The following is a 27,929-nucleotide window of genomic DNA, read 5'->3' as shown; positions in this document are numbered from 1 at the left end:
CGTTTCACGCCTTCCTCTCCAGGGCCCTGCGGATGGCCTCCAGGATGCCTTCCTTGTTGTTGTTGACATTGTAGGACGTCAGATCCACCAGGGCCTCATACTCCTCTCTGGTGTAGGTGAGGTTGTCGGTCTTGTATGGAGACTCGCTGCTTCTCACATCCACTTCCCCGGCTTTGATCTCTGCCGCACCCACCCGAGGCACGCCTGTTTAGTCGCAGGGCAAGACAAGTTGTTACATTTACACACTACAGTTCTTAATGGACCAGTAAATATATTTATTTGGACAATCAATCAATCAATCAATCAGTCAAGTTACAGTTAAAGAGGCCAATTGCATCTTTTATATGTATGCAACACAAGGCAAAAATAGAGTTCCAAAGAGACCAAGGAGTCAGTGCCGAATTGCAGGAGCATTGATCACACAAAGATTGCAAAAATATTAAATGTAGCAAGGAGAAAAGACAAACTGCAACAAACAATGGGCACAAGACAAGGATAGACTTAACATTTAACATGTTAGTTACTAGCACCACAAAATTACAGTATGGAGTCAAAAGATACTACAGATTTAAATCAAATTTTCTGAGACAGCCTAAGGGCCTGTGTCCACCTAGCGTCTTTTTCCGACGTTAAACGCTGGGAGTGCGCTGGGGAATGCTGATCCCAGCGCACAATATACAAGGAAGCAGTCTGCAAGTAACGTTAGTTCAGCTTGATAGCTGACAGCTAGCAAGCTAACAACACAGGTAGGCTACGCTATTAAAAGCAGTAAGCACAACACTCACCAGAAATATTAAGTGTCTAGCCGATCTGCTCCCACAATTGAGCCGTTCTGTCTCTGTTGCGATAGTTTTTCCATATGATTAGTTACCAGAAAAGGAGCAGCCGACACCAGCGTCTTTCTGAAAAGTTAAAATATTTTCAGCTGGAAGCGCCGGGAGCGCTGGGAGTCGGGCGCACAAAAACGCCAAAAAAAGACGCTGGGCGCTGCCCACTTTCTCTACACGTCCGTGTGCGCTCGCATACGCTCTCCCTCCATTGGAAACAATTGAAAATAGACGCCGGAGCTGATGAAAAGACGCTAGGTGGACACAGGCCCTAAGGCACACACAAAAAGTACATCATGAGCTTCATAAAGCTGGTATTTTTGGCTGTTCTGCCATTTGGAAAGTGCTTGTATCTAAAGCAATGCACAAAGATGTTATCATGTAGTAACTTTGGAAGCTCTGTAGGGAATCGAATGCTAGGCCCACTTGCAAGTAATGCAGGCTTGTGGCCAGAGGATTGTGGCGTTGAACAGGGAAAATGTGGGGGGAGGGCGCTCTGACGGGTGCTCTCCCCCCTCCCTCAAAAACTACTGTTGAGGTGCCTTTGAGCAAGGCAGCAGAAATTAGCACAAGGGGAGCTGCTCAGTGGCCAACAGTTGAAAACGGTAGTTGTACTGGGCAAAAATGTTCCCAGGAGAGGTCAGTGTTTCCCCACCCTTACTGAGGGAGGCTCTGAGTCACTGAATTGTTTGCCTGACCTCTTGGAGGCTGCCCAAAAGTCTTTCTCCAGAGCTTCTCTGACCTCTCAAACTCAGGTCTCTCTGCTGAGTCAGGAGCACTGACCTAAATAATATGGACAGAGCTATCCCATTGAACAATTACAGACCAGTTTCCATTTTAAGCACACTGTCAAAAATATTGGAACGGGTCATTCAAGAACAGATCAATGAATTTATTTTAAACTAGAACGACCGCAACGCGGACTTATGCCTCCGCCATTAGTTCATTCTTGAGTCCAAGTGGATGTTGGAGCCAAATAGGAAGAAATTGCATCAAGGCGTTTCTGTGCAGAATTGGATATTTGAGCCAAATGTGAAGAAATTTAGTCAATGTGTTACTGAGATATGGCGTTACCGAGCTTGAAAATGGCATTTGTTAGGTCACTGTGACCTTGACCTTTGACCTTTGATAACCAAAATGGAATCAGTTCATCCTTGAGCCTAAGTGAATGTTTAAGGTGAATCTGATGAAATTCCGTCCAGGCGTTCCTCAGATATCGCGTTAACAAGCTTGAAAATGGCGTTTGAGAGGTCACAGTGACCTTGACCTTTGACCTTTGACCACCAAAATCTAAACAGATCATCCTTGAGCCTAAGTGAATGTTTAAGGTGAATCTGATTAAATTCCATCCAGGCATTCCTCAGATATCGCGTTAACAAGCTTGAAAATGGCGTTCGAGAGGTCACAGTGACCTTGACCTTTGACCTTTGACCACCAAAATCTAATCAGATCATCCTTGAGCCTAAGTGAATGTTTAAGGCGAATCTGATGAAATTCCATCCAGGCGTTCCTCAGATATCGCGTTAACAAGCTTGAAAATGGCGTTGGAGAGGTCACAGTGACCTTGACCTTTGACCTTTGACCACCAAAATCAAATCAGATCATCCTTGAGCCTAAGTGAATGTTTAAGGCGAATCTGATGAAATTCCGTCCAGGCGTTCCTCAGATATCGCGTTAACAAGCTTGAAAATGGCGTTCGAGAGGTCACAGTGACCTTGACCTTTGACCTTTGACCACCAAAATCTAATCAGATCATCCTTGAGCCTAAGTGAATGTTTAAGGCGAATCTGATGAAATTCCGTCCAGGCGTTCCTCAGATATCGCGTTAACAAGCTTGAAAATGGCGTTCGAGAGGTCACAGTGACCTTGACCTTTGACCTTTGACCACCAAAATCTAATCAGATCATCCTTGAGCCTAAGTGAATGTTTAAGGCGAATCTGATGAAATTCCGTCCAGGCGTTCCTCAGATATCGCGTTAACAAGCTTGAAAATGGCGTTCGAGAGGTCACAGTGACCTTGACCTTTGACCACCAAAATCTAATCAGATCATCCTTGAGCCTAAGTGAATGTTTAAGGCGAATGTGATGAAATTCCGTCCAGGCGTTCCTCAGATATCGCGTTAACAAGCCTGAAAAAGGCGTTCGAGAGGTCACAGTGACCTTGACCTTTGACCTTTGACCACCAAAATCTAATCAGATCATCCTTGAGCCTAAGTGAATGTTTAAGGCGAATCTGATGAAATTCCGTCCAGGCGTTCCTCAGATATCGCGTTAACAAGCTTGAAAATGGCGTTCGAGAGCTCACAGTGACCTTGACCTTTGACCTTTGACCACCAAAATCTAATCAGATCATCCTTGAGCCTAAGTGAATGTTTAAGGCGAATCTGATGAAATTCCGTCCAGGCGTTCCTCAGATATCGCGTTAACAAGCTTGAAAATGGCGTTCGAGAGGTCACAGTGTCCTTGACCTTTGACCTTTGACCACCAAAATCTAATCAGATCATCCTTGAGCCTAAGTGAATGTTTAAGGCGAATCTGATGAAATTCCGTCCAGGCGTTCCTCAGATATCGCGTTAACAAGCTTGAAAATGGCGTTCGAGAGGTCATAGTGACCTTTGACCTTTGACCACCAAAATCTAATCAGATCATCCTTGAGCCTAAGTGAATGTTTAAGGCGAATCTGATGAAATTCCGTCAAGGCGTTCCTCAGATATGGCGTTAACAAACATCCGTACGGACGTACGGACGGACATCCGTACGGACGGCCGTACGTACGGACGGACAACCCGGATCCATAATGCCTTCGGCCTGGCTTCGCCGGCGGAGGCATAAAAACAACTTTTTATTTGAGTTTCAATCCGGTTTTAGAAAAGCTCATTCAACGAATACCTGTCTGGTATATACTGTATAACCGATCTGATTAGGAAAGAAGTAGATGGTGGTAAGTTTTGCGGCCTGGTCATGCTTGATTTACAGAAAGCTTTTGACACGGTGGATCATTACATATTAATCAAGAAGTTAAGAGCTATGGGTTTTAATGATGGATCACTCATACTTTGAAAATCGTACTCAAATGGTGGATGTAAATGGGACATTGTCAAATGAAAGAGTCATGAGATGGGGGGTACCTCAAGGAAGCATCCTCAGGCCTTTGTTCTTTTTATTATTTATTAATGATTTCAATGCTGCTGTCTCCTGTAACCTGTTTCTGTATGCAGATGACTCCGTGTTAATGGTCTCACACAGAGACAAATCTGTGGTGGAGGACACTGTGGGTGCTGAGCTGGTGAGAGCCTGTGAATGGCTCTTGGCTAACAGACTGTCCCTCCACACAGGCAAGTCTGAGGCCATCCTGTTTGGCAGCAAAATCAGACTAGCAAGGTCACCGGGGTTTGCTGTAAAAAATAGGAGACTGTACACTCAAGGGCACTGACAACATCAAATATCTTGGATGCGTCTTGGATAACTGCTTATCTGGTGAAAAAATGGCATTGACTGCTCTAACAAAAATTCACCAACGAATAAAATTCCTAGCTAGAAAAGCGGTTTTCTTAGACACTCAGATATTACACACTCTTGCCGGGGCACTAGTGCAAAGTCGCTTTGACTACGCTGCCACCTCATGGTACACTGGACTAACACAACGATTAAAAGGCAGGCTGCAGACAGCCCAAAATAAATAAATTCGAGTAGTATTGAAGATACACCCCCGTACTCACCTTGACACCAAGCACTTTGAAAGTCTCCGATGGTTATCGGTTGAAAATCGCATTTTATATATCAAAATGCTGCTCACTTTTAAAATCACTTTACATGAGGTTCCGAAGTACCTACTAAACTACTTCTTACTTGTATGAGAAACACATCAGCACGCTACTCGAGGTAGGTGGACAGATTTTATACCCTGTCGCTTTAAAAGTCTGATGGGGGAAAAATAGTTTCAGGTACAGTGCAGCAGTTCACTGGAACAATCTGCCAAGGGACATAAAAGCAAGCATTACTGTGACCAGTTTTAAAAGAGCCCTTAAGTACTGGCTCCATAGAAATGCACTTTAAATTACTGGCTCCATGGCAATGCACTTTACATTTATTTATAGCCTTTTTATTTCTTTTATTCTTTTTATAAGTGATACATTGCCCTGCTTGCTATTTGCATTATCTACTGCTATTGTTTTATTTTGAGTTCCTTTAATGTAACCGCTCTCCATTGTTTTATGTTTTTTTTTCAAATTGTTTTAAGTGTTTTATGTTTTTTATGCCTCGTCTTTACTATATGTTTTATGTGAGGACCACAATGGAAATAAGCCTTCGGGCTTTATTGTGTTTTTATCCTCTGTGATTGATATATTGTCTGTTCTTTTCTTATTATATGTATCGTTGTGTTCTTTCTTGTTTTTATCACCAAAATTCATCTTGGTCTCCCGTTCGGAGTTGAAACGTTGGCCTTCGCCATCTTGATTTGTCATCAGCAGAGTGGGAGGTTAATGGGTTGAGTCCTTCCGCAGCTCAAGTGAGATGGGAGTTTCCCAGAGCCGCAGCTCCGCCTGCTATTGGTCCGTGATCGACAAGCTGCGCGATCACTGGACAAGCGATCTGTCAATCACCCCCTTTTCTATCATCTATTTTACTCCAAACGGGCGAGTTATATAAAAAATCCCCCCCCACAGTTGTTATGAAAAGGTGAAATTAGCTATATAGACTAAAACCGTGTTTTGCCCCTAACTGGAAAGATGTTTAATCTTGTTACAAAGTGGGGCATTTTAACATGGGGGGAATGCCTACTGCCCCCGATGCCTAGCGGCCATTCGAGGAACTACAGCTTTTCAATTAACTTCCGCGCCATCAGAAGGAAGCCGTACATGACATGTGAGCAAAACAAGTCAGGTATGGAGGCAGCATGTTCACGTTGAACTTACCAGGTGCTTTGAACTCTTTGTGTGTGACATTGACGAGTGGGAGATGGAGCACGATCGGGGCTCTGGGATTCTCCTTATCCTCAAAGACGTACAGCTCCTGACGAGGCTCCTTATCCAGTCTGGCATAGTCAATAGTCGGGAAGGGGATCTCATGGTCCGCACAGTAAGCAGCTGTCTTCTTCAACACCTGTTCGATTGAACAGCAGAGGAATGCACTTATTTACAGAGTTGACAGACTGAAAAATGTTTAACCGTCTTAATTCATGTTGAAATCAGGATTTTTGAAGTTAGAAAATAAATCAATAAAAATAAATGACAAATGGATGACAAAGTAGAATTGATAAAAAGCTCTATAAGAAACTCAAGATACAATTAAATGTTCTGTTTTTCCTCTTAATGAGCGCAGGGTGGTATTTACATTGAAGATATGGTCTGGGTCCCATGAATAGCTGAGGGATATGATGATGTCCACATCTCTCTCTGGCCGCAGGACGGGCACACAGCCGATGTTGATGGCATGACCGGCATCCACGAGGTGTAGTGTGGGGTCAGCCGGGGTCAGTTTGTTTGGGAAGGCATCTATATGTGTGGCTAATGAGCAGATGGAGAATGAAATGATGTAGGAGAACTCATCAGCTGCTCATGGCGAAGTTCAAACCAATCAAAAGTGCCACCTCTACATTGATAGAAACAAAAGTGGTTCAAGAAAACCAGATTTGCACAATACTCAGCAATAACAGGACTGGGGGGAGCCTACCTTTGGAGGCAGTAAAGTTCTTGTTTTCGATGTAGTTCCAGTGCAGGAAGAGGCCACGCATGAAGTTGTACACCTGGGCAACGACTGGACGATCCTTGAAGAAATCAGTCAGCCTCTTGGCTATGCCTGTCACTGGATTCACCAGGAACGTGTCCAGAGTTGACGCAGAATTTGACGGACTTGACGGGTCACACTCTGTTGAGAAAGTGAGAAAGTGGTTCAAGAAAACCAGATTTGCACAATACTCAGCAATAACAGGACTGGGGGGAGCCTACCTTTGGAGGCAGTAAAGTTCTTGTTTTCGATGTAGTTCCAGTGCAGACGATCCTTGAAGAAATCAGTCAGCCTCTTGGCTATGCCTGTCACTGGATTCACCAGGAACGTGTCCAGAGTTGACGCAGAATTTGACGGACTTGACGGGTCACACTCTGTTGAGAAAGTGAGAAAGTGGTTCAAGAAAACCAGATTTGCACAATACTCAGCAATAACAGGACTGGGGGGAGCCTACCTTTGGAGGCAGTAAAGTTCTTGTTTTCGATGTAGTTCCAGTGCAGGAAGAGGCCACGCATGAAGTTGTACACCTGGGCAACGACTGGACGATCCTTGAAGAAATCAGTCAGCCTCTTGGCTATGCCTGTCACTGGATTCACCAGGAACGTGTCCAGAGTTGACGCAGAATTTGACGGACTTGACGGGTCACACTCTGTTGAGAAAGTGAGAAAGTGGTTCAAGAAAACCAGATTTGCACAATACTCAGCAATAACAGGACTGGGGGGAGCCTACCTTTGGAGGCAGTAAAGTTCTTGTTTTCGATGTAGTTCCAGTGCAGACGATCCTTGAAGAAATCAGTCAGCCTCTTGGCTATGCCTGTCACTGGATTCACCAGGATCGTGTCCAGAGTTGACGCAGGATTTGACGGACTTGACGGGTCACACTCTGTTGAGAAAGTGAGAGAGTGTGTCCTAAGGTGGCTTACCTGGTCAGTCCTGGTGGCACGTGGACCACGGAGGCTTTGTTCTTCGCGCGGCCGACGCGGGTTCGAATCTGACCCGCAGTCCTTTGCCGCATGTCATCCCCTCTCTCTCCCCCCCTTTCTTGTCTGCCTAATGTCCTGTCTAATCAAGGCGAAAATGCCCAAATAATAATAATAATAATGATAATAATAATAATAAAAACTTAAAACACATATGTGATATCATGCAGCACAAGAAAAAAGAAAAAAATGAATACTGTGTCAAGAACAACATTAGTAGTCAGCAAATCAACTGTGTGTCTCAGGGCACCATAGGGCAAATGTGCTGATTGTTGTACCTATCTCGACATTAGGTTCCAGAAGAGTCCAGGAAGGCTTGGCACCTGTAGCAAACTGCCATAGTTCGGTCATGGTTACGGAGAAGGCACTGCTCCATATCCCTCATAAGATTGAAATATTAAAAAGATTTAATTCTATTATTGCACATAATTGATTGTAGAACCATACATATTAATATTAACATGACAGTAGGTTTATGACGGAGTTGTCATGTTCTCACCCAACAAATAAGGGAGGCGGATTTCTTTGAGTTTTTTGACCCTATGACCAAGGAAGAATTGACTCCCAAACGCCTCAGCTGGGACAAACGCCCCATACTTGGAAATGCCGACTTCATAGGGGGTGAACTCACACCACTCTGAAAACAAGATCAGTCAAGGGGAGAACAAAAGGGCTAGTTATGACATGCATATTCATAATTTGTTTATATAGTTTGTCTATGCCTGTGGGCCTCAATCACGGGATGTTTGTGGGCGGAAACATGTTCAGAGCCCCACGCGGGGACGTCTAGTGTCCAGCCAATAACATCGCTCAGAGCAGAGCAGTAGATTGCAAACCAGGAAATGCGGCTCGTTCCTAGAGCGTTTTGCGAGGTGTTTGGAGCATATACCTCCATGGTTTGGAGGTGTTTGTTTATTTATGCTTTTATAACATAACCGCTGTGAAACTATCAGACAAAATTGTTTAATCCCTGCATTTCACTGGTTTTGTGACATTCGCTCTCCCCATTTACTGTCAACCTCGCTCAACCACACACCACAGAACACAGCAAAACATTGTGAAAACATGACAATACAGACAGGGGGGGCAGCGTCTCTGCACATAAACACAGCGCCACACAATTCTATGGGTCATAAGTGATGATTGAGAGAGAAAACGAGTGTATATAATAAAGAGTGTATATAATTTGTGTATATAGTGTTTTTTTAATGAAATAGTTGCATAGTATATGGTATTTGATGAATTCCCATTTATGAATACTCTACCATGACGGTCTGAGCCCACAGTGTGCAACCCTGCCAGTGAGTTGTATGAATAACCCCCAATATGTCCAGGACCATTATAATTTAGGCAGGTGACAATGGGGAAAAAAAACATGACATTTATCAAATTGAATTTCAACTGCCCTGTTTCAGCTATGATGTTAGTTAAAAATAGATTGAAGAAAATGTCTAGAGATGATCTTTACCAGCTTCACACTGGATGCCGGTTAGGTCATCCTTCATATTGACAGCTGTGTATATGGGCAAAGGGTTTTGGCCATCAGCTATTGCCCTCTGCTGGTCAGACAGGGTACTGGTGGTTTTCTATGAAGCCAACAAGGACAGGAGATTCATTAATAATTCATAATCAATAATTGTTACACTCCATGATATTTCCCCATCAACGAGTCCCTCCAGGAAATTGTGATTTTGCGATGACAATAATTAATCCAAATTCAACCAATCTCCCGCGATTAAACCTCAAAAAAGGCAAAACAGGTTCCTCAACCTGCAACTTTTGCCAGTTCCTGCAATTTTACCACCAAACAATCAGATAAAATGCAAATTGCATTGCAATTTTTCAGAAAAGCCGCTGAAAAATCAAGCATTTTTTATGGCAACAATCACACAAAAAACAACTGCAAAATCATGGAGGGACTGATTAACAAGCAAAACAAAACATTTAGTCTGCAAATCAATTATACAAATGTTTTCAGGGACAAAAGAGAAAATCAAACACCACAATCAATGAATATGAACTTGCCAAAATAAGATGTGTGAGGTTGCAACATGTTGTCTTGGCATGTTTTATGTTAGTGATTGAATTCTGTTGGGGACATCCTGTCAACTTGGTAAATCTTGGTAATATTGACAGTCGTGAACATACTGTAATAGCTGCTAGCTGTGTGAAAAAATGACACTTTAGTCTGTGTTGTATATCTCTTACTATCGTGATTATGCATCTACACTAAAGTGATATTCATGGGAACATACATAATAATGTTATAAAAGTCCCCTGTGCTTTAAAACTCGTGGAGATCTACTGTATATACCGTAATGTAACATGATGATCAGAGAAAGTGTAGTTATTTTACCTTCTCAAAGATCAGATCCTCAATAACCAGGCCCCACATATCAACAAGTGACACAAGGTGACCCTCCTCCTCTTTCTTGTGCATTTCATCTTTGTAGTACTGTAGTTTGTCAGGGGAGAAGCAATTCAGGAATTTCTTGGTTATCTTCTCCTCCATGGCTGAGATGGCACTGTTCAAGTCCTGCTGTGACCAATTGGTTTGCTGATACAGGCTACTCATAGCCCTGTTCATATGGAAATCAATCAATCAATCAATTGCCCACTCCCATCCCTCCCTTTCCCCCATTCACTCTTCACCCCACCATCCTTGCACCACTCCCTCCCCAATTGGTTGAATTGCATGAAATTCGGCAGTGCACTCTGCCGGGTCCCCAGCAGCACACCTGCCAAGTTTGAAGTCGATCAGACGAACGGTTCTCGAGATGAATTTTTTGTGTGTTGCCAGTAGGTGGCGCTATATCTATGCGCATGTCCCAATTGCACAACATTCGGCACCACACTCCCGTCAGGTTCCCAGCAGCACACCCGTCAAGTTTGAAGTCGATCGGACGAAACAGTTCTGGAGATAAATTGCTTTTTCTGTTGCCATGGCGCTATGACTATGCACATGTCCGAATTTCACGAAATTCACCACTGCACTCCGTCAGGTCGCCCTAAGTGAACTCCCTGAGTTTGAAGTCGAACAGTTCTCGAGATATGTGAAGGACAGACATGCATACAGTACATAGTCATACAGACAGACAGACAGACTAAATTGCAGACAGAGAGACAGATGTAATTGTCTTGATTAGATAATCAAATTAGATAGATAATTAGCCATAAAATGATTAAGATTATTTAAAATTATGTAACATTGTTTGCCAGTAGACAAAGAAGGTGCTAATGAGGTTTTACCAATAAGAAATATTGTGACATAGCAGATAGCACTGTGCAAATATGGTGAACTTGAAGACCCCTCATTTTTGGCTAACTCACCATGTGGAACCGGACACACCAGTGATGTACGTGGCTGCGTCCAGGACGCCTATTTGCTGCAGCCCCCTCAGACTGCCAAACAGGCCTGTCATCGCCCTGGTCCCGCCTCCTGAACCCACCAAAGCGATTACAGGCGTCTGGGCAGAGGACAGAGACATGTTTCAATGGATATGATAATGTTCTAATTCTACATTCGCTACTGAGATCCTTATCAGCTTGTTGGCAGGGGCGTAGTGGAGGGTAAACACACAGGGGCGTAGTGGAGGGTAAACACACAGGGGCGTAGTGGGGGGTAAACACACAGGGGCGTAGTGGGGGGTAAACACACAGGGGCGTAGTGGGGGGTAAACACAAGTAAACACAGTTTACCCACCTCTTTGAAACGATGCAGAGAGTTTATCATCAACTGTATCAATCAATGAGGCGAAACAGGGTGGGTAAACTACTCACCTCGGATAGTTTACCCACCTCTGTATTTACCACTACACCCCTGGATGTTGGCATATACTGTACCTGTAAGACTTGTAGGATCTACATAGAAAGATGATTTTAGAGGATATAAAATGTATGTAGAATACAGAACTGAGAGGTCAACAATAATAATAATCTAAATTTGTTGGAAAAGTTGTGTAACCTAATTTATTTACTAGGTTCCACATCAGAGTTAAAGGGATAGTTTGGATGTTTTGATGTGGAGTTGTATGAGGTACAGCTGCTTTTTCATACAGTATAGAAGGTGTACTACATGCAGTAGAATGCAGCATGCACGGTCTCAGGCACCGGCCGCCTCAGGCAAGTAGAGCTGTCTGCTGAGTGTGAAGGGGGCCATGAGCAAAAACGTCAAAAAACAACAACAGAAAAAATGCATACAATGTTTCCATACTGCTCCCCTGGCGTAATTCAAGTCTGCACAAGTCCTGAGATGCCAAGTTTACTTGAAAATATGTGATTTACACCCTGTTATTAGATATCTGTTATTAGTCCTGAGATGCCAAGTTTACTTAAAAAGATGTGATTTACACCCTGTTATTAGCTTACATCCGAGCCAGGTGTTTATATATACCGGTGTATATATATATATATATATATATATATATGTATATATATATTTGTGTGTGTGTGTGTGTGTGTGTGTGTGTATGTATGTATGTATGTATATATATATATATACAGTATATACCTGTATGTGTGTGTGTGTGTGTGTGTGTGTATGTATGTATATATATATACCTGTATGTGTGTGTGTGTGCGTGTGCGTGTGTGTGTGTATGTATATATGTGGTTTTAGCATATATACAAATGATAGGTGTATGTCATGAATTTCCAAAAGTGCACTGTACCTTTTTGGGTCCAGGAGGAGAGCGGAGGCCAAGTAGCTTCTGCAAAGCCTGTCCCACCACGACTTTCCTCTTTTCTACATATTCTTTCTCCTGGGCTGGGATGTCAGAAGCCATACGCACTGCCTGACCTTCGCCCGTGCTAGGGCTTTGCATTGTAAAAGCAAAGGTATCAAGGTAAATGCACACAGACACACGCACGCACAATGTCACTCATGGTGTCAAATACTTTGTGTGTGATTGGCTATGCTACCGCATGAAAAGATAAGCACCTTACCAAGTGTGTGTATGCAGCTTAAAATCCACTGTGTCCTGTTAGGGGAAAACACCACATTATTATGTAAGTGCAGCAAGTTTTCTCTATAGAATCAAAAAAATAATTCAAATTACAGCTGGGATTCAGATGCACTCCAACAAACCAAGAGCGACTTGACATCCTGGCTCACAGCAATAGACAAGTCGGGGCTCCCAGGAAAATTCAAAGCCTGGATGTACCAACATGGAGTCCTGCCGAGGCTTCTCTGGCCCCTGCTTGTCTACGAGGTGCCTATGACAACTGTGGAGATGCTGGAAAGAACCATCAGTCAATCTCTCCGGAGGTGGCTTGGGCTTCCGCGGTCCCTTAGCAGCATTGCCTTCTATGGGCATTCCACCAAGCTGCAGCTTCCCATCAGCGGCTTGTCAGAGGAATTCAAGGTTACACGTGCCAGGGAAGTTATGATGTGTCGCCAAAGTCGCTGGAGCGGGAATCCTTGTAAAAACTGGAAGGAAGTGGAAGGCACAGGAAGCAGTCGATAGAGCAGAGGCACGGCTACAGCACAGCATCTTGGTCGGCAATGTGGCAGTGGGACGGGCAGGACTAGGCAGTTTCCCCAAACCCCGCTACGACAAAGCCAGAGGAAGGGAGAAATGTCACATGGTGCAGGATGAGATACGAGCGGAGGTGGAGGAAGACCGCCGGACCAAGATGGTCGGCATGTACCAGCAAGGCGCCTGGACAAGGTGGGAGCATGCTGAACAGCGTAAAATCACCTGGCCAGAGATCTGGAGATTCGAACCCCAGCACATAAAGTTCCTCATCCAATCTGTGTACGACGTTCTCCCAAGTCCAACCAACCTGCACCGCTGGGGCTTAGCAGACACTCCGGCATGCCAACTGTGCCAGAAGAGAGGCACCATGGAACACATCCTCAGTTGCTGTTTGAGGGCATTGGGGGATGGGCGGTACCGCTGGCGTCATGACCAGGTCCTCAGGGCTCTGGCAGACACAGTCAGCACAGCCATCAACAACAGCAAGTACCAGCGCACCCCCAAGCAATCCATCGCCTTCGTCAGAGCTGGGGAGAAGGCACAACAGCAGCCAAGTTCCTCCGGAGGGCTTTTCACCACGGCACGGGACTGGAAGCTCCAAGTCGACCTGGGAAGGCAGCTTAAGTTCCCGGAACACATCTTTGCCACTTCACTCCGCCCAGACATGGTGTTAACATCAGAGTCAACGAAGCAAGTGGTCCTAGTGGAGCTTACTGTCCCTTGGGAAGACCGGTTTGATGAGGCCAATGAGCGTAAGAGGGCCAAATACGCTGAGCTTGTGACGGAGTGCAGGAACAAAGGCTGGAAAGCCCGCGGCGAACCAGTCCAAGTAGGGTGCCGGGGTCTCGCTGGCCAGTCATTACACCGAACCCTCAAACTCCTTGGAGTAAAAGGTCAGCTGTGCAAAAGAGCCATCAAAAACATCACAGAGGCTGCGGAAATAGCTTCAAGATGGCTGTGGATCCGAAGGGGGGATCCGTGGAGTAGTGGGCCACTCGGACACAAGTCTGCGGCTGATCACCCCTGACTAGGGTCCCCGGGTGAGGGTGTCTGATGATCAAAGACCCGAAACACCCTATGACCCCGGGTTCATCACTGATGATGTGTCCAAGTAGCACCAAGAGGTGTATTCTAGAACAGCTGCTAGTAGCTTAGCCATTTAGTTAGGAGAGAAAGGGGGAAAAGGGACGAGGAAACGAAAGCAAAAAGAAGGAAAATAAAAGGAGGAAGAAGAGGAAGAAGATGATAAGGAAGAGGGGGAGAAGAGCAATGAGAGCATACGTCTCCTGCTACAGACATGTGTTGTACCTGACCAATAGGTACGTCTCAGACCTGCTACAGACATGTGTTGTACCTGACCAATAGGTACGTCTCAGACCTGCTACAGACATGTGTTGTACCTGACCAATAGGTACGTCTCAGACCTGCTACAGACATGTGTTGTACCTGACCAATAGGTACGTCTCAGACCTGCTACAGACATGTGTTGTACCTGACCAATAGGTACGTCTCAGACCTGCTACAGACATGTGTTGTACCTGACCAATAGGTACGTCTCAGACCTGCTACAGACATGTGTTGTACCTGACCAATAGGTACGTCTCAGACCTGCTACAGACATGTGTTGTACCTGACCAATAGGTACGTCTCAGACCTGCTACAGACATGTGTTGTACCTGACCAATAGGTACGTCTCAGACCTGCTACAGACATGTGTTGTACCTGACCAATAGGTACGTCTCAGACCTGCTACAGACATGTGTTGTACCTGACCAATAGGTACGTCTCAGACCTGCTACAGACATGTGTTGTACCTGACCAATAGGTACGTCTCAGACCTGCTACAGACATGTGTTGTACCTGACCAATAGGTAGAGTCACTTTGCTGTCATGTCCATGTGGGAACATGACAGGAACGGCAGATAACAGAGGAACAGCAGAGGCGGTGACAGCATTACCCTCGTTATCATTATCTGGATTCTACAACACAGAAAGAGAGAAAATGGCATTATTTGTGTGATATATCACTTGTCTTTCAGCGAGAAACTGGAGAATTTGTGTTACAAATGAATATGCAGTCATTAACAACATGGCCGTGAGTAAGTACACTCTCATGATGGTCGAATCGCCACAGAAAACAGCTCATGCAACTACGGTAATCCAAGTTTTACAGCCAAATGTTTGCAATGTGGGTTCGAAAACACAAAGTCAAATCAAAAAGTCACTATGGCTATTAAAATGAATCTTGAATCTTGAATCTTGAAAAGTCCCACATTTACCTCATTATCTCCTAAATTTTCCTCAATAACATTGCTTTGTTATAGAACTAGCCAACATTCGCCTGGCAGAAATGAGAAGAACAACAGTATTGAAAAAGCATTATGCACTACCCTGAGTGAAAAAATAAATAAATGCTCTGATCCTATAATCACTCATTTGCAAATAGCGGAGATTTTGGAGGAGGTGCGCGCTAGCACAGTCCTTTGACTTCCGCCAGAGAACTGTAGGGTGCATATGCCATCAGGTTGTTGCATTCTAGAACAACGTATTGTTATCCAAAGGTAAAGCATCAGCTTACTTCAGGCACTGATCTCAGACCGAGACAAGGTGTAAAGGTTAAAAAGCCTTTATTTTCTAGGGCATAATAAAGTTAAAATGATCACCGCCGACCGGTTTCAGCCTCGCAGGGCCTTCTTCAGGACGTGTAGGAAAGCTCTTTCCTACGGCGTGTAGGAAAGCTCCTTTAACCTTTACACCTTTTAACATTTTTAACCTTTACGCCTTGTCTCAGTGTGAGATCAGTGGCTTAAAGTGTAACTAACCCCCAAAACACTTTTTTTCAGCTTTTAACCAATATATATGACTTTGGGGGTGATGTGTGAAGAATTCTGGTCAAAATTTCCACATTTGACACCAAACTGTTGCCATTTGACCATTTGTATCATTTTTCAGCAGCATATCTGGCATAAGCGCCTCAAGGGTCGAACACTGCTTTTTTTTTTTCTCAAATGAATGGGATATTTGACACGTCGTGACGTCACGGTGAACCAAAGACTATGGGATTTCAAGATAATTACTCCCCTACCCCCCCTGTACCCTTTCGGCTCCTCAGAACTCCAAGCCTATTCCTATTGAAGTTTGCTCTTAAAATACTGAACCAAACGTCGTCAAAGTTGGCACATGTCTTAATTATAGTTAGTTTCCCGCTGAATGTGTGACTACTTTATTAATATCTTACCTGGATAAGCTTGAATGATGATGTATATATTATCAGTCCGAGTTGGAAGCACTGTCTCCAGCCCAGGCAGGCGGGAGCGGGCGGGAGAGAGTCGTACTGTAAACCTCATGCACTAGCACCAAGCTCCGGGGGCGCGCGCAGCAGCAGCTGGGCTCTCTCGGTGTGTCTGTGTGTGTGTGCTCCTCCACGTTCACTCGTGTGTGTTTTGCTGCGCGGAATGGGTTTGACCGTTTGATCAAGCAAGTAGCTCCTGTGCTCTTAAAATACTGAACACCACGTTGTCATATTTGACATATGTCTTCATTGTAGACAGTTTATCGCTGAATGTGTCATTACATTATAAATATCTTACCTGAATAAGCTCAAATGCTGTTACAGGATTATCACACCGAGTCTGGAGCCCTTTCTGCCGGCCAGGCAGCAGCTCGTAGGCACCCTGCCTTTTAGAGCGTGAGCACGAGCTGCTGTGTGCTCCAGGCAGCGGGGACGCGCGGGCGGAGCTCTTCACATGGAGGTCTGACACTGCCCTGCGCTGCAGTAACTTTTAACAAGAATCACGAAAAGCCCCAAAACGAAAATTAAAAACGGATTTGATGGCGCGATTTATGGCAACAGCCTAACCAGATTTATGGCAACAGCGTTGGCTAGTTGTTGATATTTATAAAAGATATTGCCCCTCTCAAATAAATTATTTTTGAGGCGGTAGGCAAACTGTAATGGCGTCGATTTCAGAAAAAAAATCTTGACTTGAACACAGCCAAAGAGTTTAGTATAGACAAGATGTCATTTCTTGGTTTTTTCCATAGGTATTTTCAAATCACTGTTCTGATACATATCTGGGGGGTTAGTCCCCCTTTAAGTAAGCTGATGCTTTACCTTTGGATACAATTCTGCACTTCAAGAGAGCACCTCACATTCCTGGAGCCGACCAGTGAGCACTCGGTAATTGTCTTTTGTTTGTAAAAAAAAAAAAAAAGTATTGTTATTGGAGGAAAATAGGAAATGTAAATGTATACTTTTGAATGAAAAAGTGCAATTGTATGGCTACAAAAAACTAGAATTTTGCTACATGAGCTGAGAAATTTGATGAACATTTTTATGCCATTTTTGGAGCTTGAAAAAGATGGCCATTGTTAATTATAATAGTGTGGGAGAAGGTTGAATAGGGGGGGTTATAACTGTAGGAGGTGTGTTTTGGGCTTGACTACATGTGGGGGGTGAGAGGTTAATGACTGAATTAGTGAATTTTCGTTTTGGAGTGAATTATCCCTGTGAACCTCACCACCACTCCTAGTTCCGTCTCCAGGTCCCTGTTGATATAGAAGCGCAGGCTTCTTGCTTCCTGGGTTTTGGGGTATAGAGTATCCTCTATATCCTCTTTATAGGCACCCCTTAGTTGAAGCACCATGTCCTTGATACCTGAGAAAAGATGCAAATGTGCGAGATATGAATGTTACATCATGTGTCTGTACTGTACTGATGAATATGTTAACGTTGCTTGATAAGTCACAGGTGAGCACGCACGCACAAGCACTGTCCTAGGCCAAATTACAATTGCTCTAACATCACATTGTCCATATGGCAAGGCGCGCACAGTACATACCTTATTTTCAATAACAGGTTGCTGATAGAAAATTATGTAAACAGTTAAGAAAGCAGACGCTTAAAGGGATAGTTCACAGTTTTTTTTAAAGTCTAGCCCTATTTGCTACTTACTAACTAATGATGATGTTGATTGGTAGAGATCTTGCTGAGAAAGAACTCTACCAATCAACATCATCATATTGGTAAGTAGCAAATAGGGCTAGACTTTAAAAAACGTGAACTATCCCTTTAAAGCAGCTACGAGCAACTTTTTCGATTGTTATTAAACAGTATAATCACAATATTGATGCATCACATCTTACTTATAATAGTAGCTGAGACCAAAGCCGTGTGAATTGGAGATTGCTCCCTTAGATGATTATTAAGTCTGTGTCTGTCTAAACTCGCGTCAACAGGGGGCTCTCTCTCCGCCGGACCGGATAAACGCGGAAGTGAAACCCGGAAGTGAAACGCAGCTGCCTGCCTACCCCGTTCGCGCTGCCTAGCAACATAGCATAAACAATGTGAACGCCATGCATACTCTCGCGAACATCTCTCGTTATATTCTAACAGGTTTTTGGGAAGTTATTTTGTGGTTATGGCCGAAGTGGCTGCTGCAAACCGTTTCATTTCACTTCCTGATCTGCCCTGGCCACAGACAGACTAACACTGGCCGATTCACTCAGGGTTCAAGCGAGACTACTCTGCGTTGGTCTCGTCTACTATTAGAGGTAAGATGTGATGCATTGATATTAAATTTAGACTGTTTAATAACAATCGAAAAAGTTGCTCATAGCTGCTTTAATGTACATTTCAATATAACTTAAAGTCCCTGGAAACCAAAATCCACAAAAACGTTCTAACTATGTTATTTAGGGTCTTATGTTAGTAATTTTGTGCCTCCGAAATTATTATACATTACTTTCAACCCAAAGCCTTAAAATCGACACTTTTCTACAAGATTCTACAAAGTACTTCCTCATTGAAGACAGCAGTGCGCGAGGTGCTAAAACGCAGGAGCTTATGACGTCATAAGCTCTATATAACCTTTGTACACGCGCGCAATCCGCACCCACCCTCCTTTTGTCCGTTCTTTGCCCCCAGTGACAGCGCTCCCTCGCTGTCCGTCTCCCTCCCACTCTGTGTGCCATCGTGCCAAGCGCTATGCTTCTCTCTCTCTCTCTCTCTCTCTCTCTCTCTCTCTCTCTCTCTCTCTCTCTCTCTCTCTCTCTCTCTCTCTCTCTCTCTCTCTCGGGACTAGTGAGAGAGAGAGCACAGAGAGAGACACACAGGCTGGTGACGCGAGGTTACTCTCTCTCACACACACACACACACACACACACACACACACACACACACACACACACACAAACACAAACAAACAGACACAGTAGTGCTGTGCAGTCGCAGCAAGTCTCTCTCCCTCTCCGAGCAACGAACACACACACACACACACACACACACACGCACGAGTGCTGTGTTCGACACACAGCACTCGATCTCTTTCTCCGTTTCCCTCCCCCCCTCTGTCTCGCGCTCTCTCTCTCTCGGAAAACCTGCTGCAGACGGGACACGCCCACACAGTCCGCGGGAGAAAGTACACTCTAAAAAATTATTGATTCTCATGAGTTTTGCCACGACTGTCAAACCTAAATTTATATACTTTGCGACGTTCATCATCGTTCAAATTTGGCTGGTGGCTTATTAACATAGGGTCCTGTGATGTGATGAACTCAAAATGCTAAGTAATAAAGAAATATTTCTGGTTTCCAGGGACTTTAATGAGTTATATACAATAAGTTAAACTTATTGAGGTGGACAGAAATGTCAAATTCATATGTTTGATTTTGATAGTACATACTTTCATTGCTTAGTAGCTCGTCGATATTGATATCCAAAGCAGAGAATGGGGCAGCCTGGGACATGAGGCACAGAGAGAAATCAGTTGTTCTGTTTATTGTAATCAAAGTAAGGTGTGCTCATAATGCAAACAACAGATCTCAGATCTGCTCCAACACTGGCTACCTTTAAAAATAGGCTAAATACTTTTATGTTCAGCTCTGCCTTTAATTGTAATTTTTATTTCTTTATTTCCTTTTATATATTAATTTACTCTTGAGTGAATTTTTTATGCGGGGAAGGGGGTCCAGTTCTGTCTAATATTGACCCTGGCACTGATTGTGATGGAACTCTGTAAGGAAAGGCCCTTGTACCGTGTACACCAGAAGACGAGCAGCATTGAGGTTTTGAACTGAGGTGACCAAGAGGCAATATTCTGTGATTTAGATTTGGTTCATGTTTGAACCACATTTCTTACTATCTTACACATCTGTCATTTATAAACTCAATTCATGTGGGTACTGACAGCAGTGAGGTTTGAACTGAGGTAAGATAACCAAGAGGAAGTATTCTCTGACTTAGATTGGTTCAAAGTAGATTTGGGGAAAAGAGAAGATTTAATATAAATAGGTAAAAACACACAGAATTCACTCAATAGTGCATAATTGAAATACTTGTACTTGAGTACTTTCCACCTCTGCATAAATAATACTAATTATATTGAAAAATCTCCTTATGGGAGCTCGCTCCCCATATAACTGGAACCCTGCCTTCTCATTTCTTGTCAAGTATCCCAAGTGGGAACTTTCCCTGTTTTAACTGTGTCCAAAGCCATGGGCTGATTACAGGTAGCCTAATCACTTCCCCCATCCTAAGACTGGAAAGGTGATGAAGGTTAGAGTCAGAATTACATGCAACACTAAATTTGTTGTATTAAAATGCACATGCAAACTATATTCTGTTGGGAAAACAAAGCATGATTTAAAAACAAGGGTTTGTGAACATACGTGTTCAATCTGTAATCATGATGTAAAATCATCGGTAGCTAGACATTTTAATAGCCATAACCACACAACAGGAGATGTCATATGGTTATTGTAAAAATGACTAAAAATGCGGGTTGCTCTTTCAAGCCTTGACAGTGGAAGAATCAGAGGGAATAAACACAACCAGCAGCCTACTAGTCCAGGCAACACTGAGCTGAGGTGTAATCAGTGCCTCTTTAACTGTCCAGGTGTGGTGGGTAATTGCTCCAATTAGTGTGGAATTAGGGGTAGGTGTGCTTGTGTGAGGGAAAATGGCTGGAGGTGAGGAAACTCTCGTAACGGACAAGCCCGTCTTTTATTGTCACACGAACACCAAAATACATGCATGCGGCCACAACACACTCATGCTGACGGTGGCCGGTGAAAAGTGTCCTCTGCATTTAACCCATCCAGGCATGTCCTTTCCTCCGGGGGGCAGGCCAGGAGGCCTGCCCCCCGGAGGAAAGGAAAGCAGGGGTCGCTTTCTCGTACAGCGCCCGGGGACCAACTTCGGATGTTGTCGTCACTGGTCGGATGACGATGACAATCTGATCTTCTGCATGTTTTTAGTGGGGGGGTTATATACGGAGGAACCCCCTGGGGGGAGCACGGGGAGAACATGCAAACTCCACACAGAGAGAAAGGCCCTTACGACGAGATACCCCACCTGGGCAGTAGGCACTGAAGATATGGGGGGGAACACAACCACAGCGCCCACAGTGTCCCAGGCGAGAATCGAACTCAGGACCTTCTGACTGTGAGGCGACAGCTCTACCACTGAGCCACCGTGTCCCCCGTGAAGTGATGGGTTATGGGAGTTGGAGTCCAAGGAGTCACTTTTGTACAGGCATTGAGACGGTTATTAATACTTCACTTAGAGGTCCTTACTTCAAAAGGAATCTGTTTTTGGATATGTTTATTTTATTGACACATTGGAGCCAATGAGACTCAATGACGAGATTTTTCTGTTAAGTTAAAACTGGTCCCGACCTGGATTTTGAGGCTATATGCCTAGTTAAAGTAATGTGGATATGGAGAAAAGACAAAAATAGCACTGTCACTGAGGAAGGGGCGTTTGACCTGAAACATCTGTGCAACAATACAAATAAATGCATTAATTTATTGGATCGAGTGCTGTCCTGGAATATTTTCTTTTTGTCACATTTTTTGAGGATTCAGCACCCACAGAAATAACTGAGGGTTGAGCATGTTTTATGGGGGTACAGTATATTGTTCTGTCAGGATCCCACATGAGAAAACTTACCACTAGGATGCCGTTTGTGAGGTATTCATGACTGGGCTCCTCACTACAAAAAGACAAATACATTTTGTTGCATAAACTTCAGGCTACCAAGTAATTTCTCATCTTTACATGAAAGCAAAGTGAAAACAGGAGGAAAATGCAAAATAAGTTTACCTCTCCAGTAGCTCAAACTCCACAAAGAGTTCATCCCCTGTCTGAGGGCATGAGAACAATGTGTTATCATCAGATCAAACTGCATTCTGTTCTTATGAGATATGTCACGTGTCGAGTGTCTGCAATTCATTAGTGAAATATGTCAGTGTGTCTGTGAGGAATGAGGATGTACCACAGGAGTAGTACCAAGGAAACCCTAGATGGTGTTCAGATTGCACAATGTATGTGTACTTTTAGCTGGAGCAGCTAAAGTGCTAGCACCATTGTTGACACAGCCATCCTCGCACTGCTCAATAACCAGGACTCTCTCTCCGCCTACCATCACTCCATATCACACTTCTGCACATGGTGCGACAATAACTTTCTCAACCTCAACATCCCAAAAACCAAAGAACTACTCTTCAGCCCCCCCAAAACACCGGACCATCCCCCCAGTCTCACCATCAACGGACAGAAGGTAGAGGTGGTGGACTCCTTCAAATACCTTGGAATCACTATAGACAATAAACTCAGTTTCAATCAGCACACCATGGACATTTACAAACGTTGCCAACAGAGACTCACAGCCATCCGCAAACTACGTCACCTCTCAGTCCAACCCCATCTTCTTCTCCTCCTGTATCGCAGCATTGTTGAACCGGTTCTCCTCTACTGCACCATCTGTTATTTCCACATGCTCACAGTCACCAATAAGAACAAACTCCTAAAAATAACACACTTAGCCAGTAAACTAATCGGTATCACCACTCCCAACCTATCTGACTGTGTCATCCATATCCCGTAAAGCACGCACCATCACACATGACCCAAACCACCCACTCAACCAGCACTTCACCCTCCTCCCCTCTGGCCGTAGGTATAGACAGCCTTTGTGCAAAAAGGCCGCTTTGGCAAAAGCTTTGTCCCAACTGCTATAATAACTTTAAATATGTAACCCTTCTCTCCTGCTTACCATGTGATGTGCTATTGTCTCTGCTCGGCTACTCTTATGTCTCAAGTGTTGTTCTTTGTACCCTCCTATGTCCCTAATGTTTGTGTTTCTGTACACACCGCCTGTGAAAAAGAATTTCCTCTCTGAGGACAATAAAGCTATCTATCTTGTTAGGTCACATTTCTGAGGAAGTACAGCTTACACATCAATCGTGTGTCATTCCAAGATGCTTTAATGACTAAAGATGCGGATGTGGTTTTCACCTCTTGGTATGTGATGAAGACCTGGGTCTCCTTCTCCCCTAGGGTGAGGTTGCTGATGTCAAACAGCAGTGTGGAAATCAGGTCGTCGGCGCCATAGTCAGCATCATACAGCTTCATCTCCAGAACATTCTGGACAGAAGACAGAAGAGGAGTTTGCTGGTGTTGTGTGCGGACCTGTCTGCTAACTATAACACGAATAATCTTCGGTAACACTTTATAATAACGTTCAGTAGTATGTCATTTGTAAGCTATTAGTTAATCTTCTTATCCCGTATTTTCTTATATAATGAATCAGAATCAGCTTTATTGCCCAAGTATGAACACATACAAGGGATTTGACTCTGGGTTGTGTTGCTCTCAAAGAATTCACACACAGAAAAAGGGTTTGCACTAGCGGACCCGTGGGGACCCCCCCTGGAAGAGAAGCCCATCCTGGTCTGGAATATGACATCATCACTGATGACATCATCACTGAACTTAGGCTCATAGATATATTTAAGCAATATAGCACGAGAGCCAGTGTGTTGCGGCCGAGTGGGATAACTGCTGAGCAGCGGGATATATGCCACAACACACGCAGCTCGAGTGCTATATTGCTTTTATAAAACGGTTTCCAAGTATGATAATATAATAATAATAATAATACTATAAGTCCGACTGGCATGGCATTCTGATAGAGTCAGTTGAAACACTACTGTAAGGCGGGACCTCTAGCAAGAAGATAGACGTGTGGGTGATTTGATTGGATCGTTCTGGAGACTGAAGTTGACATTGGCCAATCCTGGCGCTTGCTGAGAAGCTGAGAGCTTTCTGCAAAGCCCGACACCAACTAACGTTACGTCTTATTTAGAAATGCGGGGTTAACAGCCTTTTTTTTGCAAAGAAGACATTAGCCCGCGTCTATTCTTGTACAAAACATAATTTTCTGCAAAGTATTAGTAAAGTTATAAGCGAAGATCGATTCACAAGGATCTGACAGCTGTCTCCGCCATTTTGTTTTTTCTACATTGTCATTTGAGGTAACCAAAGCCTTTTAGTAAGAGAGTTGCGCCATCATGCGTCCATAATAACCCATGACATGGGTTATGAGAGTGGTATACGGTATTTATACCATGGCTGTGAACCAATCAGATTGCTTGATTTGAGAGAGCCGTTTTATAATTCCAGATATTGCACAGTTATTTATCGTTCAATGTGAACGGTATATCCTACCTTGTGTAAAGCACTTTGGATTGCCTTTGTATATGAAATGTGCTATATAAATAAAATTGTCTTGCCTCATCAGCTCACTCAAAGATATTGCTACGATGCACTATACATCAATCATTGACCGAATGTCAGTATACAGTAGCCTCACTTTCACGTTGCTGTGGACCCTGAAACGTTTCATTCCACTCCGGGGTTTTGCTGTTTGCCACCGTTGTTGTCTGGTACGTCCTTGTCGATGCCGTGGGGAGACGCAGAATGACATAGCAGTCTGATTCAGTCCCTGTAGTAGTGACACAGGAAAAAGCCTTGGGGTAAACAGAGCAGAGCAACAATATCACACTAATAGTGGGATATTTAAATAGCCGTTTTCCCACATGCGTACCGGAAAATTACCTGTAAGTCAATATCGGACATTTCCCCGAATTTCCCTTCACACCTGAGCGCTCGCAAGTGGGAATCTAGCAGCGAAATTGCCTGTATGTTGGGGGGCGGGGGGAGCTTATTTGGGGGGTCGGCAAAACTCCGATGGTGAAATAAGTTTGCTTGTCACACAATAAATCACACTCGTTTGACTTAAGAGCAGCGTCAAGCCAGCGTAATAAACACAGCCGATTTCCCCCCTCCCCTCTCTGCTCGAGAGAGGCCAGTCCTTCCGCACTTCGCAGCAGCCACACAGGACAGACACAGCGAGAATGGCAGAGGCTTGCAAGCAGCCCAACGCTTGTATGTATGTAGAGAAAGCAAATGCACGAAGCGAAATGTGGAAGTAGTTTGCTTTGATGTGCGCGAATGATTAGATGATGCACGCTGGAAGTGAACGTTAAGCAACGTGTGTACACCCGGTATCGCGGGAAATGACTGGACCCGTTTCTCACTTGTATCCGTTATCTCGCATATCGCTCTTCTGACTGGCTCGAAACTGGTGAAATGTCCGCGACGACGGGGTCGCGCTTATACCGGAACAACAACTTTCACACATGAAGGCATTAGACCACGTTCCGGTCATTTAGCGGTACAAAGCGCATGTGGGAAAACGGCTAATGTGTAACACATTTCTTATTAACGGTCGGAGAGACGGCACCCGGTACGGGATGGGTTTAGCACCCCAGCCTGGCTCTCTCGTGAGGGAGAAATCCACAAACGCTACGGATTAGCCTCCTGAAAAGCTGTGTAAAGATCGGCGCGGCCTGGGGTCCTTCAGGCTAGAGCGAGGTGCTCGACGCAGGCAAATGACGCGTGCACAGGCCTCCTTGAGGCATCCTCTTTGTCTATGGTGCGGCATAGTAGGATTGCCTTTTGGGAGGGTCTGGTGAGACGAAGGAGGAGCGCGGCCTGGATTAACCCACAGAGCCTTAGCCCTCCATGCACCGAAGGGTCTTTCAATGCTGCGGTGTAGCACTAGCTCTATTGCAGCGGATTGGGCGTTCTCGCTTACCCCTCCCGCGGGCAACGTTGCAGATAGAGTAGGAAGGCTGATCCGTGAGCGGCATCTGGGACGCGAGTCGGGGTCTTAATCGGCCTCGGCTGGGTCTACTGGGCAAGGGTGTATGATGTTGGATAGACCCGAAACACCGTACGACCCCAGTTAACATCACTGATGACGCGTCCCAGCGCATGCTGTAGCATTGTATTTTGAATCGAATTATTAAAGGAATAGCTCTGTATTTTGAACCCTGGGGCCCAAATAACATGTTTTCTGTCATGATCCCTATTAGAAGTAGAAACCATAACTTCTCTAGCTTGGGTTTTATTTGAGTTTTTTCCAAGATAATACTGTTTATATATTGTGAATAGGGATGTCCCGATCCGATCACGTGATCGGAGATCGGGGCCGATCACGTGATTTTTAGAACATCGGAATCGGGGGGAAAAGATCGGGAGTAAAAAAAAAGATTTTTTTTTTTTTTTTTTTAATTCAACAAACATGACCATGTTCACGTCTTAAACTCATCCTGAGGCCTTAGTTTTGGTTTTAAATTACATATCATCATTCATTTATTTAGTGTCGCACAGAGCAGAAGAATTTACCAAAACAAACGCATTTCCTGATTTACATTGTTATTGCACTATTCTGCACATCATTTGTTTTAGTTTACATGGTTATTTTGTGGTGCACCACTGATAAGCTTTATTTTATTTTGTTTTAAATTTTGAATCCATGTTGGATATAATGAATATACTGTTAAATAAAAAAGCCATATCCATGTTGGATATAATGGATAGTTAGTTGGATACTGTTAAATAAAAAAACAATCTTAAGGGTCAACTTGATTGCAGTTTTTTTCTTTTCTTTTTTCTTAATGCATTGCCGAAAGATCGGATCGGGAAAAATCGGTATCGGCAGATACTCAAAATCACATGATCGGGATCGGATCGGGAGCAAAAAAAATGTGATCGGGACATCCCTAATTGTGAACATTGTGTTTTGCAATGTTTATCATTTCTACTAATAGGATCATGACAGAAAACGAATGTATGTATGTATGAATGTAGACATGAATGGTATGATTGCTATGATTGGTATGAATGTAGACATGAATGATGGTGGTTCGGAGGGGCCGTTGAGCGCCAATGTGTGGCTGCCACGCTTCTGAACCACCGGTACGAATGGTGTGAACGAATAATGATCCTGTGTCAGCGCTTTGAGCCTTGGAAAGGCGCTATATAAATCCAATCATTATTATTATTATTATAGTTATTTCGGCGCACTGTTCAAAATACCAAACTATCCCTTTTTTTTAAATCACATTTTGAGTTAGCTTTACTTATAATAATCTTACAATAATCTTCGGAGTGATTGTTTTGTGCTCTCAATATGGTGACACTCAAGGTCCAGTAGGAGGCATTTTCTTCCTGTGGAATGAGACAAAACAGTGTTGGGGCACTCATTACAAAAGTAACATATTACATGTAATATATTACTTTTAGCAGTAACTCAGTAATATAACTTATTACCAATAGGATTTCAGTCATATTATACCAGTTACTTTGTCAAGTAACACAAGTTACAAATTGATTTACTTTTTTTTATTTTTATCGAAAAGCATATTTAAATAAAGATACAATCATTTCCTGATAAAATTGTGTGTTTTCATGCAAAAAACTCCACTATAAATAATAAATCCACTATAGATGACAATGAAAAAAGGAAAAGGATAACATTTAGAATCTTGGATGTTTACACTGATTTCAAGACAGTTGAATTTATTTTATGGGATTGTTCCGGGGCGGCGATGTCATTCTGCTACTGCTGTTATTTTGGTGAAAGTAATGCAAAAGTAGTGTAATAACTAACGAGTTACTCCACACAGACAGTAATATTGTAGAGTAACTTATTACTTTCAAATGAGAATAACTAGTACCGGTAATATGTACCATATTACATTTTGAAAGTAACTTGCCCAACACTGCAA

The 27,929-nt window shown here is 43.7% G+C and overlaps 1 protein-coding gene across 1 annotated transcript; it reads right to left on the bottom strand.

Moving 5' to 3' along the window:
* Positions 1 to 4: 4 nt before the first annotated feature.
* Positions 5 to 24,580, bottom strand: LOC310789108 (cytosolic phospholipase A2 zeta-like; the record flags this gene model as incomplete). The annotated part of the gene is made up of 20 exons (XM_083650701.1): positions 23,308 to 24,580; positions 19,694 to 19,748; positions 17,531 to 17,667; positions 14,871 to 14,990; positions 13,377 to 13,458; positions 12,696 to 12,877; positions 12,478 to 12,512; positions 12,204 to 12,348; positions 10,864 to 11,000; positions 9,890 to 10,112; positions 9,002 to 9,119; positions 8,033 to 8,170; positions 7,812 to 7,913; positions 7,284 to 7,436; positions 7,009 to 7,203; positions 6,776 to 6,928; positions 6,501 to 6,695; positions 6,162 to 6,334; positions 5,744 to 5,930; positions 5 to 204 (listed from the first exon to the last, which is right to left on the bottom strand). The coding sequence occupies exons 1-20, from the start codon at positions 23,422 to 23,424 to the stop codon at positions 5 to 7; spliced, it is 2,847 nt and encodes a 948-aa protein (XP_083506827.1). The 5' UTR covers positions 23,425 to 24,580.
* Between the last annotated feature and the right edge of the window lie 3,349 nt (positions 24,581 to 27,929).

This window comes from Poromitra crassiceps, assembly GCF_964638095.1.
Source record: "Poromitra crassiceps genome assembly, chromosome: 14".
Classification (NCBI taxonomy): Eukaryota; Metazoa; Chordata; class Actinopteri; order Beryciformes; family Melamphaidae; genus Poromitra; species Poromitra crassiceps.
Note: the sequence above shows the minus strand (reverse complement) of the source record. Positions and strands in the feature narration are given on the sequence as shown.